The sequence below is a fragment of the Branchiostoma floridae genome, chromosome 4, assembly GCF_000003815.2.
Source record: "Branchiostoma floridae strain S238N-H82 chromosome 4, Bfl_VNyyK, whole genome shotgun sequence".
Classification (NCBI taxonomy): Eukaryota; Metazoa; Chordata; class Leptocardii; order Amphioxiformes; family Branchiostomatidae; genus Branchiostoma; species Branchiostoma floridae.
In genome coordinates, this window is record NC_049982.1 from 29965530 (window position 1) to 29979034 (window position 13505).

The 13505-nt window shown below is 41.0% G+C and overlaps 2 protein-coding genes and 1 long non-coding RNA gene across 3 annotated transcripts in view; 2 read left to right on the forward strand and 1 right to left on the reverse strand.

Annotated features, from left to right (window-relative positions):
• The window catches only part of LOC118414804, a 1072569-nt gene that overhangs the window by 195599 nt on the left and 863465 nt on the right, over window positions 1-13505 (forward strand). The gene's annotated exons all lie outside the window — the stretch shown is intronic.
• LOC118414821 (nicotinamide N-methyltransferase-like) lies at window positions 107-6417 on the forward strand. The gene is made up of 6 exons (XM_035819082.1): window positions 107-312; window positions 1176-1348; window positions 2292-2401; window positions 4310-4407; window positions 5079-5234; window positions 5775-6417. The coding sequence occupies exons 2-6, from the start codon at window positions 1186-1188 to the stop codon at window positions 6097-6099; spliced, it is 852 nt and encodes a 283-aa protein (XP_035674975.1). The 5' UTR covers window positions 107-312; window positions 1176-1185; the 3' UTR covers window positions 6100-6417.
• LOC118414879 lies at window positions 7152-11459 on the reverse strand. Its single transcript, XR_004831035.1, has 2 exons — window positions 10089-11459; window positions 7152-7273 (listed from the first exon to the last, which is right to left on the reverse strand). It is a non-coding gene; the product is annotated as an uncharacterized LOC118414879 (long non-coding RNA).

Consider the following 13505-nt stretch of genomic DNA (forward strand, 5'->3'; position numbering starts at 1 on the left):
AGTAGTCTGCTGACTTACCAAATTTGAATTATACTATAAAATGCAGATTTGGTACGTTAGCAGACTCCTTTGGGGCAAAGTACAAATTATATAGTAATTATAACAGTAGTCTGCTATCGTACCAAATCTGCATTATACTATATTGCAAATTTGGTACGTTACCAGACTACTGTTATAATTACAGTCTAATTTGTAGTTGGCCCAAAAGGAATTAAGTTGTAAGACCTGTTAATTGTTCTACTCAAAGCAAACCTCCTTGCTCAAAGCGACTTGGCTGACAGTGTGTTCTGTCCAGTTTTCTCAGAAAAAAAGGTACGCAGAATTCCATTTTTACTCCGCAAAAATTTAAGATCGTGCCTAATATGTTGCCATGAAACGCATGATATATATATATATATATTGTATTACTGATGAATTTAATACTACTAGCTCTTTTCTGTGTGTGTGTATGTGCTTTATAGAAATCGATGGTGGGCGGTGTCTAACGTATCTTAAGCTAAGGGCACAATCCGCCGTACGTGCAATTTGTCCGTACTTTTTATTGGGAGGCCACGTCCGCCACTGGCACGTAATCCGCAGCCAGCTGATGGCACTCAAAGTTTTGCCTGCACGTAAAGTTCTACGGCGTGTCTGCGTGCTCCAAAATCCGTCGGATTCCGTACGAGTTCGTACGGAGGCGGTACTTACTACTTACGGATCCCAAAAGATTGCCCTCGTAGACAGCACGTATTTGCACGTACTGCGGATTGTGCCCTTAACTTTAGCAAAAATAATGTCAAGATTATTTGCCACCCCCAAGAATAAGTCTGCTTTTAGTAGGCGCATGGTTTGAATGTTTAAAAGAATCGCAATCACCAAATGGCGCAAATGGATGCATCTACATTTTTTACGCTAAGTTTCTTAAGAGAAAACTCTTTTATCTCTTCAATTTACTTTTCATGCATTCTCAAATATTGTACATTTTGTATTTAATTCAGTGGCAACACTGTAATTTCTAATAACCTCATCTGGGCTTTATGCGCAGACTCGTCACTCTAGATCTTCAGTGTGACAGCAAGAAAAAATTGGTACAACCTGACCATTTTTCCGTCAATGAAGTGTCTAATCAAATATTACTAAACTTCTTCATCAAAAATACAATTCCCATGAATAAAGTTTTTTTTTTAAATTTCAAGCCAACCCAAGATGTCTTCAAAAGAAGTAGAAACACAGATGTTTGACGACCATTGCAAAAGTGCCCGAGAATACCTGGAATTCAATTGGCCTGACGTGATGGCAATAGACGACGTGGATGAGGGAGCGGCTATGCCATGGATCATGGATCAGTTTCATCGGACCTTTACCGAAGGTGCTTTGGTCTAGGATAATTCTTTGTTAATGTTTTAGTTCTTCTCTAATGTCATATCTTACTTTGTCAAACCAAAAAGTACCTGGGCCACGATAACGTTCGATACAGGTGTTCCGGACCGTGTGTTAAAAAGCCTTATGTCATACCTGTGACGCGAAAACGTTCGATACGGGTGCTCCGGACCGGGCCGTACGTTTCCGTATCGCACAGGTTCGAAAGGCGTGTCACACAGGCTCCATTCGAATAAATCGAACTGTTTCGAGCGGCACGGTTGGCAATTCGAATACCTGATTCGGACGTTGGAACATTGCTATTGCAACACTCATTGTTCGAGGGCACCAAATTTTTTCAACTTCTGGCGCATTTCGCATCAAAACATTGTTTTTCTCAGGTGGGTATGACATAAATAAAATACAACACGGTGTATTCCGCCTCACCCTCGGTCTCGGCCCTCCCGCGGGTCGGATCACCCTCCGGCCGTCGGGCGATCCGACCCGCGGTCGGGCTGATACCTTGGGCGATACGGAATACACCGTGTTGTATTCTATATGTACCACACCGGCTTCGAAGTTTTGTCGAAGGCTTCCATCCAATATTTCGAACATACTCTGCGCACGCCAGTGCTGCGCGGCCGAAAACTCGAATACCTGACTCGGACATTGGAACATTGCTTTTGTAACAATGTTTATTCGAGGCCACAAAATCTCCTAAACTTCTGACGCATTTCGCATCGAAACATGTATTTTCTCAGGTGGGTATGACATAAATTCGGACGATCCAACCCGCGGTCGGGCTGGTACACCGTGTTGTATTCTATATTTTCATACAAACCGCTTTTTTCCCTATTTCCGTATTCGGCACGTCCTTTTCCATTTATTCATCATTTGATCATTGTTCTGACATTTTTTTACCTTTCTATTTGTTGTTGTTGATGTTGTTGTAGACAGAGACTTTGGTGAAAGACTGTTGGACGTTGGAACAGGCCCGACAATTTACCAGCTGATAAGCGCCAGCCGAGTTTTACCACATATCGTCTGCTCGGACATTCATCAGGTTCATCCCTTTATACTGTACATGCATTTAAATTCGCAGGGATTTAATTTCGCGGTAGCGGGAAAAAGGACTTTTCGCGGTGGTTTTAAGTTCGCGGTAACACCGTAGACTACAGTCTAATACCCTAATAGAAAAATGTTCGCGGTGGATTTAATTTTGCGGTGAAGTGGTCAACGCGAAAACCGCGAACATTAATCCACCGCGAACATTTCTGCATTTACAGTACTCCCTTCCACTGGGACGGCGCTCCCACTGCGCTCTCTCTGCAACCTAAAATTTAACAGATCGCTCAACGAAAAATTGTATAGAAAAGAAACGAATCTTTTTACATTTTGTGTGTTTTGTTGTTTCCTCAGTCACACTTTAACGCTTTGTATGATATACCCAGTGTGAAAGCGAAGGTTAAACATATCCTATTTATAACGCAGGGAGAGCGCAGCGCGATCGCCGCCCAGTGGAAAGAGGGCTAAGTCTAAGGCCATTTTGATGTTATTCTATGGATGATATCCGCACGAGCATCAATTTTTGGCCGTTATATCAATGTTATCGACTATACTGTAAATCTTTTAAGAAAAACATCCTCAAAAATGAGCAAATATGACACAGATTAAAAAAAAAATTAAACGTTTAATGTTATAGGACGGGAACGTAAATTACAAGGTGAAAGAAGATCTACATGCTTTTTAAGATCTACATGCTTTTGCAACAGTTTTGAGGTTTTTAAAGGATGTCCTCCATTTAATCATATCAAAATGGCCTAATAATCTATTATAAGACATTGGCATCTGTAAATTTATCCCTCAATGTACCTATATTTTCACTGACATATTTTTCTGACTTTTACATCCTTAGTACAAATGGATTTCAATTGGGCCATTTAGAAATTTAGATAAAGTTTCCAATTGTCTCTGTTATATCAAGGAGTGTAGCTGGTATTTTGCGTATTTTGAACTAAATAGGGTGTTTCTCAAATCACTACAGATCTTTGTGATACATTTTCATGTTAGATCCATGATGGCCATGAGGTGCTCCGCTTCAATGGCTATTGTCTCATGAACACATTCGAAGGAAGATATTTATATAATATCTATTGTTGCACACATTTTTTTGTTTGAATAAACAAACAAGCATACATACATACATACATACATACATACATACATAGAAGACACAAGCATAAAGGTTTCAGTGCAGAGCCCGGTGCACTGCAGAAAGCTGCCAACTTGACCTATGTTGCACAATCCAACCTACTAGATATGCCAAAAAGCAGTTACTCAAGCAACTGGATATGATTTTGGAAACGGTCAGACGTTTCAACTGACATCCACTAATTTTCGTCAGTGACTTGGAGTGATCTGGAAGAAACAGGTCTTTTATACCCTAACTATTAATGATGACAATTTTAGATGTCCAATAGGAAATGTTGTATTATAAGACATTTTTAGGCTGAAGAAAATTTGGATTCCAATAGAAAACAGTTGCTAGTAGAAACGTCTGACCGTTTCCAAAATCATATCCAGTTGCTTTTATTATCAGTAACTGCTTTTTGGCATATCTTATTACCTGGATGTCTAACCTACATCGACGTACACCTACCAGATATCACGAAGATCTATCCACGGAAGTTATGCCGTTCACATCAACATGACTCAACAACGACACCATCAAACTGGAACGTTAACTACTCTACGTTTTCCATTTCTTGTATGATGATACAAAATTCTACATAATTGAAGTCCTACAGAATTTGTGATTCGTAAGTGATTCGTGTAAGTCATTTTATAATGGGTAAAAAAGCTGACCATTTGATTCAATGATCAACTACGTATTAATCGGCAGGTTTTATTAGAAAATGCCAAATCCCTTTATAATAAGAAAATTCTTAATAGCAAATTTATACATCTTAAGGGAGCCCTGGAGGAGGTTAGAAAATGGAAGAATGGAGATGCAGGCGCTTTTGACTGGAGCTCTGCAATGCAACATGTCTCTGGATTGGAGGGCACAGGGTAGGGGGGCTGTGGCATGGATGAACCCTGTCCAGAGGGGTGTGGTGTGTGTGTGTGGGGGGGGGGGGGCTTGGTGTTAAAAGCGCCTGCGCCAAATTTGACATCGTATAGCTTCCAAACGGCTTGTGCTAGAACAACCCAACTTGGTGACTTTTCCTAGAATATCGTTGGCAACAATTTACAAGAGATAGTGCAAGTTTATTTTTCTTGTTGCCATGGCAACGGGTTCCTGAAAGGCATATTACGTCATATTGAGTCAGAACGATATAAAAAATTCAGTAATTATAAAACTTGACGAGCATATCACCCTTTGCAAATTTGGTGATCTTACAGTAAGCTGTTTACGAAGAAGGAGGGGGGGGGGCGAATGAGATCTCCACCTCCCCACCCACCCCGACCAGGGAATGCCAAAAAAAATCAGGGTTTGGATAGGGTTTAAAGATCCCCGATTAAAAAATGAATTTATATCTTGCATACATACATACATACGAACCTTATCCAGTTGCTTGAGTAAGTAAACTTTTTGGTGTATTCTATTACCTGGATGTCTAACCTACATCGACGTACATTGTGCTACATTGTGTACTTTGTACAATTTTTTTGTTGGATATTACACTTACACTAGTTCAATAACAACTTACAAGTTGCCCGATTCTGTTTCTCTGTCCAAGATGGGAAGAACGCCAAGATCAACTGAGACGTGCCATCAAGGACACAGTGTTCTGTGACGTGCATAATGAGAACCCTCTACATCCGGCTGTGTTCCGTCCGTTTGATACCATTATCTCGACGTACTGCCTGGAGGGAGCATGTTTCAACAAGGGGAGGTAAACGTACTTTCACGTCGTTCTTGATCAAATTTGAATCAGGTAACTCAAGATATACTTGAATAGATTGTATAGACATTGACCGGTGAATAATTCGTAATGGTACATTAAAGTTCACCCTATCTAGACCGGGCTTTTTCGGGATTCCTGGGGCCGGGGGGTGCTCTTTTGACCCCCCCCCCCCCTCCTCACCCACCTTCGTAATGTCAAAACGGCGTGGTTAACGATCACCAAATTTGGACGGGATGATGTACTGGCAAAGTTTTTCTGTAATTTTGGTATCGTCATGACGTAGTATGACGTATTCACGACGTCATAATGTCATATTTTGGGCTAAAACCGTCTAAATATGGAATTTCCGCTATAATTAAAGGTATTTAACAAAACGATGACTATAAAGGGTACGCACCCCTACTAGTAAAATGTGATCATTTTGCAAAGGACTGGGGTCTTAGAACTTAAGTTGACTCTAGTAAGTTAAATGATACATATCGATTTGAAATACGGTCACAGCTTACCTTTGAATTTGCGTTGTTTAAGGTCGACCTACAAAAAAGCCGTGAAGAACGTTTGCTCCCTACTGAAGCCAGATGGCTACATCATCTTACTGTCCTACATCGGGGTTACCTACTATCTCAAAGACGGTAAAAAGGACCCGGATAATCTTCGCCTCGACACAGACTTCGTCTTGAAGAATCTATCTGAAGCAGGCATCACGGTTCTGGAGGCGTCTGAATTTAAAACTCCTGACAGGGAGGCATGCAGTTATAGCGATGTAAAGAGTATCCTGTACGTAGTGGGCAAGAAGTATTTAAAAGGAGACTACCTACGTCTCCTGAGCGAGAACAACGATCATTGTGTTTGAAAAAAAACACAGGCCTGCGACGATAGGTTATGATAGAGTAATTGTTTGTTAGTTAGTTTTTTTATTAGGATCTCTATTAGTGAACGTTATACCACTATTTTACCTGAAGTCCGTGACAACGTATGTACAGTTAAACTTAACATAAGGAACAAAACCTTAGTATACAATTCTTTTTAACAGAATAAGTAACGAAAAGTATGGTTTCTTTAGAAATTAATTGTCGTTCAAAGTTTAAGATGAATGTTAGGAATAGTTTTAAACTTTTATCTTGTACGATTTCAATGTGTTGTCTTTTTCTGCTGTGTGTAATTATTAAGGATGGTTCGCTGTTGTTGTAATGGCTGGGTATAGGTGTTATGGTTGGCTTTTGGTTTTAATTCATTTTTGTTTCTCAATGTATTCTTTTTCCTCCATATTATCAACTTTTTGGCGACGCCTCAGGGGCGGAGCCGTTGGTATAGCACTGCGATTGATTCGTCAGGAATTCTAAATATTCCACGCATCCATTCCCTAGGGAATTCGTTTCTGGCTAGATTTTGCAGGACCGACCTTTTAGAAGAGAGGAACTATAATCTTGTGGCATGGAATAGCCACAAGGTTAGAGCAAGGAGGTTATATCACATATGATATAACCTCCTTGGTTAGAGTTAGTTTGTGCAAACTCTATATTACAGCTTTTCAAAGATATTTCATATTAACTTTCTGGACGTCAATTTAGACCAAAACGTCACAGCTGCTTGTTGATGTTTTTGATAGGCTTTCGTATAATGAATAATGTTATGCCTGGTTCTGTAATTGACACTGGTTCTAGATGTCTTTTTCAAGACTGTTTCAAGACTGTTTTTAATATATCAAATATGAAAAATGAGATTTTCTTTACATTGGGCACGGTGGACATTTAACTCAGACTGACCGTGACTACATGATGCTGGCCTTACTTTAACTTAGCCTTACTGTATGATGGAAGTGATGTTTTGTATGGGTGTTTTCATTTATTTGGTGTGTTTTGTATCATGTGCGTTACCTGAATATTGCTATTTCATTAATTTCACTTATATTTTTGCTTTCATGATGATGTCACATTTGATATTTGTTGGGATATATCGGTACTCCAATTCATCCGCGACTGGGATTCTTGCTGGCCAGTGAATCCTTCTGTAGACCTGCGGGCTACCTGGGGACACAAATAGACAAAAACAAAAAAAATAAATAAATGCAATTAATCTGCTTGTTACAATACGTTTTATGTAGGTATGCTCTTCTTCTTCATGAAGAAGATTCAGAGTCTTCTTGCAGGTCACATGCAAAGTGTGTGAGCCAATTATGTTTACAGACTTCATCGATGTTTTAAATGTTGATGGTCATATGTTTGTTAATTGATTATGATAAATTACAATGACTAGCAATGAGATATGGGAGTATATGTTACCTAGCTCAACAAAATCACAAATACATTGTCCGATTGGGCTTTATATTTCCAGCTATACGAAACAAGGCGGCCCCAACCTGTCTCACTTTGTCCTGACGTTAAACACTATCTGCCACTCAAATGTCAAGGCCATAGTTTGTTCACGGGACAAGAGATACATTGAAGATTTTTTTTATTAATCAAACGAATGTTCTTCTTTTTTGCATAAAGTGTATTTCACTTTATACACCTACCAAAATACCGGATATCATGAAAATCCATTATTTCCGTCTTGAGTAAATCCTCTTCGGACAATATTATTTGCAAAAACGACGCTATAATTCCAGAATTAGCTTCTAGGGGACCTAAACTTATGTCATTTCCATTTCTTCCAAAGCACAAGAGCTGATGACCACCCACAGTTGTGACCATAGAATATTCAGACATAAGACATCAGAACCGGGAGTTTCGCTGCCGAACCAAAAGAAGCCGCTAAGAGGCTTATAAAATTTCATCATTTCCAGTTTTCGTCATACCTGGTCATAACAGCGCGCCAAGTACAAAACCAATCCATCCTGTCGTTCTTGAGTTCTTTGTACACAGACAAGTAAACACTACTGAAAAGGTTGAAACTTTAAATAGATATACTGAAGTTCTCTAGCAAAAAAACGACCAAAGAGCAACTAAAAAAATCCAATATCAAAGTGATAATCAATACTTCAGTAATGTTGAGCCAGTAGTAAAATTACAACTGGGTCATTCGCTCGGATGACGGCATACAATTTATAAAACTAGTTTATACAATGGATCACGCTCCAAAGAACATTTACAACGTAAGTAAAAATAACTTTATTTGGTTTTAGTCGTAGCATTAGCGAACGGTCCCTCACACACAAGGGGCACAAGCGGTACTAATCAAGAGATGAGGCAGGCGCGGCCAAGCCGGTATGGTCATTCTGAGCAAAGCGGTTTGTTTAATGACGGCCACGAAAACAACAAAGACCAACAAGAGTAAGCCATTTTGTGTACAAACGTCCCTCTGTTTGACCGGCGTTGGATCATTACGCTGTGATGGAGTAAGACAAATTCAGTTCAAATTCCCCTGCCGGACTTCCCCTGGTCGCCCCCATGCATGGCCCACAGCGGCTGTGAAACGTGTTTTCGATTCCGTGTTTATTCTACGCCAGGAATCGGGGCAGGGACGGTACGCGACATGAACGGTAATAGCCAGCGTATTTCTGATAAGGAAAATTCAATATGTTCTTTACTGATAGATATATGGACTTGAAAAGAAATTTTGGTGCCATACTGACAAGTGCACGTAGAGCAGTTTAGATTGACGTCTGAGCTAAAATTCGCTGAGCACTTTCAGAAAACGTAGGGCGATTCCAGGAATGGCAGCCTGCTGAGGAACAACTCGAAAAAAAAAAAAAAACTCGAAAGAGTTTGTGACCATCTATACTTTCTTTATTGCTCGAGCATACAAAACTAGTTAAAACTGCGGACCACGCAGGTGCAGAGCAGCACAGAAAAATTTTTACCGGTGGAAACAAATTAGTCACACGGGACATCAATACAACAGCTTAAGACGGAAAACAAATAGATGTGTATATAAAAATGCACGGTCGAAGATCGCATCAAACAAGGAAATAAATCCTCAAAGTCCCAAAATAACCAGAGCTTGGAAGAAGTGATTCATAATTTCTGATACAGACTTACCTTATCTTACCCAGTGCCATCTTCATATAGATACAAACTACATTTGCGATTTATGTTGCAACTCTAGCACGTTTATCGTCACCGATAACATAACATTTCAAAAGATCTTTCGAGCTATGAATTCGCTTTACCTAAACAGATGAGCGGACACAGGGGTTGTATACGGGGTTGATTTAATTTAGCTACCTCGCTCCCTGGGCGGCGATAAGTCGAAGGGACGGGGAAGACGACAGGGTACCAGAAACAGGCCCATGCTTGAATGCTTAGCAGCAGGGTTGTAGCCAGCCTGAAATCATTTTCAGTCCCCTTGATTTTGAATGGGAATTCTATCGAGTACAGAAGGCATGGCGTGACGTTGCGCGTTATGTCTAGGGGGTCTGGTTCCCAGAAAATTTTAAAATCAAGACCCTCTGAAACACTTTTTCCTGCATTTTGAGGTGCAAATTTTGCTTGTAGACTAAGCTGTTCAATGGCATCTGTTTTGTTGAAGAAGAACACATGGGTTTCATTTTTTTTTCATATCTTAACATATCAATTTTTGTCTGTCCCAGGGGACGGAATGGGGAAAACTTTTTTCAGTCCCAGCTGCAAAATTCCTTCAAAGGACTGAAGGGCAGGTGCTGGCTACAACCCTGCTTAGCAGACTGGGTCGGTACAAAGCAACCCTAAGTGTACCCGTACGGCGTGGAGAACAGTGTTTGATTTCTGCACAATTTACAAACATCGTAAAGTACATACAATTAGAAGTCACAACATACTTAGCTCGAATATCAATCAGCCTCCAGTCCGATCTCTAAATATATCCACACAGGATAGCTATTTTGAGATTGGGCTGGGGTCTGATATTCAGGCTGTAACATACCTTGAGACATGTCAGCTTGTCGGACGGTGGACCAGCAATTTTCTTGGGGTCCCCGGGCAGTTATTCCCGTAACCCGTCGACCGAGAAATAGCACTCCGGGAAGTTGTCGAGACTAACAAGACAAGAACTCCCTGCTAAATCACCATGCCCCTGAGTGGACATCTTGGTTGACGGGAATAACTGCCTGATTCCCCGAAAAAAAATTCTTGCCAACCAGCTAGCCCGGTTCCCAGGGCAGAGAGTTCATTTTCCTGCGCCTCTGTGTGCTGTGGGCTCTGCCAGCCCGCTCCGGTGTCACCGTCTCGAACCGCGGACGACTTGATCTGGACTGACGGAAAAGACAGCGCTGACCACGAAATGACTGCTTTCAGGTTCACCGTCTGATTGGCCACAAGCCCGCCACTGACCTATCGCTAACCAATCACTTATGAGAATCGCATTTGCTATTTTCCATACTAGAAGATTGATGAACTGAGTGGTCACATGTCACTCGACTTTTTGGCTGACTCGGCATCCTGGAGGATCTGTCTGTGTGACCTCATGTAACCTCCTTGGTTTGACCTAGATATGTCGTCGCCTTTCGTTGATACGCACCTTCCTTGTAAAACCCCACAGGCCCCACCCCACCAATACTACAGCCAATATCATTAAACCAAACAAAATTTTTGCATTCGGGCTATATCTCACGAACTTCAGGTGAAGCTTGCACCCACAAAAGTCACACATTGTAGGTGTTTATGTTGAAACGTGAAAACCTTCCCTCAGCTATGTGTCAACCCAACCCGAGCAGCCTTCCTTGTGGGTTACGACATGGTTAGTAGATGGTGAATAGAGAGCTGTGATGAAGGTAACATTTCCTAGAAGAAAACAGGCCCAACTCCTCTTAGGCAAATTATTGTCCCAAGAGCCAGTGTAATTTAGGTGTATATAAACACCATTTTTTTGTGACCCCGTGACCCTGCGAGGGTGCCCCTGCAATTGAGTTTTACTTAGGGGTTCACTTCGGTGATCTCAAGTTCTTTTACTATAAGCGAAATTCATTATTGCCACTCAGTGTGGGAACGTAGCGAAGACTGTTTTTGTCACATGTGCTCTATGTCTGACATCCTTGCATTTTTGGACACGTCTTTGGGAACAGCTGTACTAGATATCACATCAAGGGGCGTAATTACGCTGTACCTAGGACACAGGTACTGACGAAGTTCGGTGTTTTTTTGTGTGCAAAGATGATTACACGTCTCGTCACTGCTGGCCTGGTTGCTATGCCTTTTCTATGGCCAACACAGGTAAACTCCTCGGCTCTAGAGCCAACAATGCATTGCCCCTAAGGAAATTCCATAACAGAAACACCCCATCCCTTACCCTGATATAATATTGAGATCGGTGTCATCAGGCTATGAAAATTGCGTCTCAACACTATTTCAACCTCTTGACACTGAGCATCAGACGTTTTTACCTCTGTTTACAATATACTTAGTAATCAAGGAGGTTATAGCGAACTGTCAAATGATCAGTGTAATTAGATACCTTTGTAGCTTGATCTCTTGAGATTTGGTGTGTGTGTGCTTGCGGATACTTCATAACCTTTGAACCTCTGAGGTGTTTCTGGATGGATTGTAATGATTTTTGGCATGTGGATAAGGGTTGGGAAGACAAATGGCAATGACGATTCTGAGCCCCTGGCGTGTGACCGTGCGGCAGATTTTCCGGTTTTTGTATCTTTTGTGCTGGGCATGCTATGGTATTGTAGTGGTAGATAACCTTTGATGTCTTGAAGGGGGCGACGTTTTCGGCCTTGACACTTTGTGTTAGTCAGGGTTCATTGCTTTCTGTTGGAACTGACTCGATACAATAACTACCGGAAACACTTTATTCATTTTTCCAGATGTTTGTTAAATAGACTGTGTAAGATGGACACTCCACTATCATATAGTATATAAATATCAAACATTTTATGAATGTTTTGTTTCAATTTATGCCATATATAGGAGTGAAAAAAATAATATAATGAACCCAACCTATTCTACTGTTAGATTTGACGAAAAACTGGGTTAACGAGCTTCATAAGAATCACGATATATTGATAGCCTTTACAAACAAACTCATAATAACACCAACGCATTCTATCTCTTGTTAAGTTTGAAGAGAAACTAAGCTACATAAGGATAACGATATTCTGGTAGTCTTTACAAACCAAACTCATTAGTTTTCGTTATTCAGACGTTATCACTGGCCGTCCCAGATGAGTCTGAGAATCCAACTTGCCTCAGTTCTCCCTTAGAAATCAGGTGATAAGCAATTGAAGGGGCTATAATTAAAATTATAAAGATATGAATAAAATAAAACATGCGATAGAGCTGGTGAGGCTCATCAGTGGGAGAGTGTAAGTGAAGCATAGGCCAGCTTGCTTTCTTGTGAAAACAAACGCTGGTGTTTTTCCATGTGTCAGGAAGTGCTTGGTTTGATAAACAGCATAGCCTGGTGTCGTGTTTACCACATACACTGAACAAGGCGTCGTTATCGCCCCCGAGATTCACTCAAGTCAACAAATGGCCCATACCAGATAAGGCCTTTGTGCCTTTACTATCAGTTTCAGCCAGGTACGGGAATTTGCTTCGGAAAGTCACAACACAGCATGATACAACAAACTGTCGACGGATGTAAATGGACAAGTAATACCAACATACATTCACACACACATACGCGCGCGTCACTTATAGTCTTGTCAAAGTTTGCTTGGCAGCTGGGGTAAGGTTAACTATTATAAAATGCATCACATTTGGTTGGTAAAGACATCAAATTCCGATTTAATACAATTTGATATTTACGGAATTTGGAAGTGACCAGAGGACTGCAGTAAAGATGACCAGACTTAAATCTGACCCTCATAAATCTGGTTGCCAACTTGCGCCATCAGCGGGTTGTAGGAAACAAACAGGCCTGGCATATGGTCCCATTTTCAGTCGAGGGGTATGATGGCAAGGGGCAAACCGTTATGTGTGCTCAAGGTGTATGGTGGCAGAGAACTCAGTCTACAACAGCACCGCCCCACTGCGTTAGAGCTATTAATGAGCATAGAGCATACATGTAACATTCAACATACATGTAACATTCAAAGGGTTACATGTCTATGTTCCGAAATCTCTATGTTCCGAAATCTCTATGTTCCGAAATATATAATCATGTACATATAACGTGGATGGCATATAAGTCTATAGTAACTCGTACTAAGCTCATACCCACAAACTAAGGTTCCGATACCCTTCCTGAACGCCGACCCGACTGTTCCGACGGTCGCGTACACGTGCGTGGTCCCCCGAGCTGAAAACATTCAAATTCTGGTTTTATCATGTACCTTCTTCTAATACTCCCCTCTTGTTATTCTCCAAGCAGAGGTCGAGTCGCGGAGATATACTA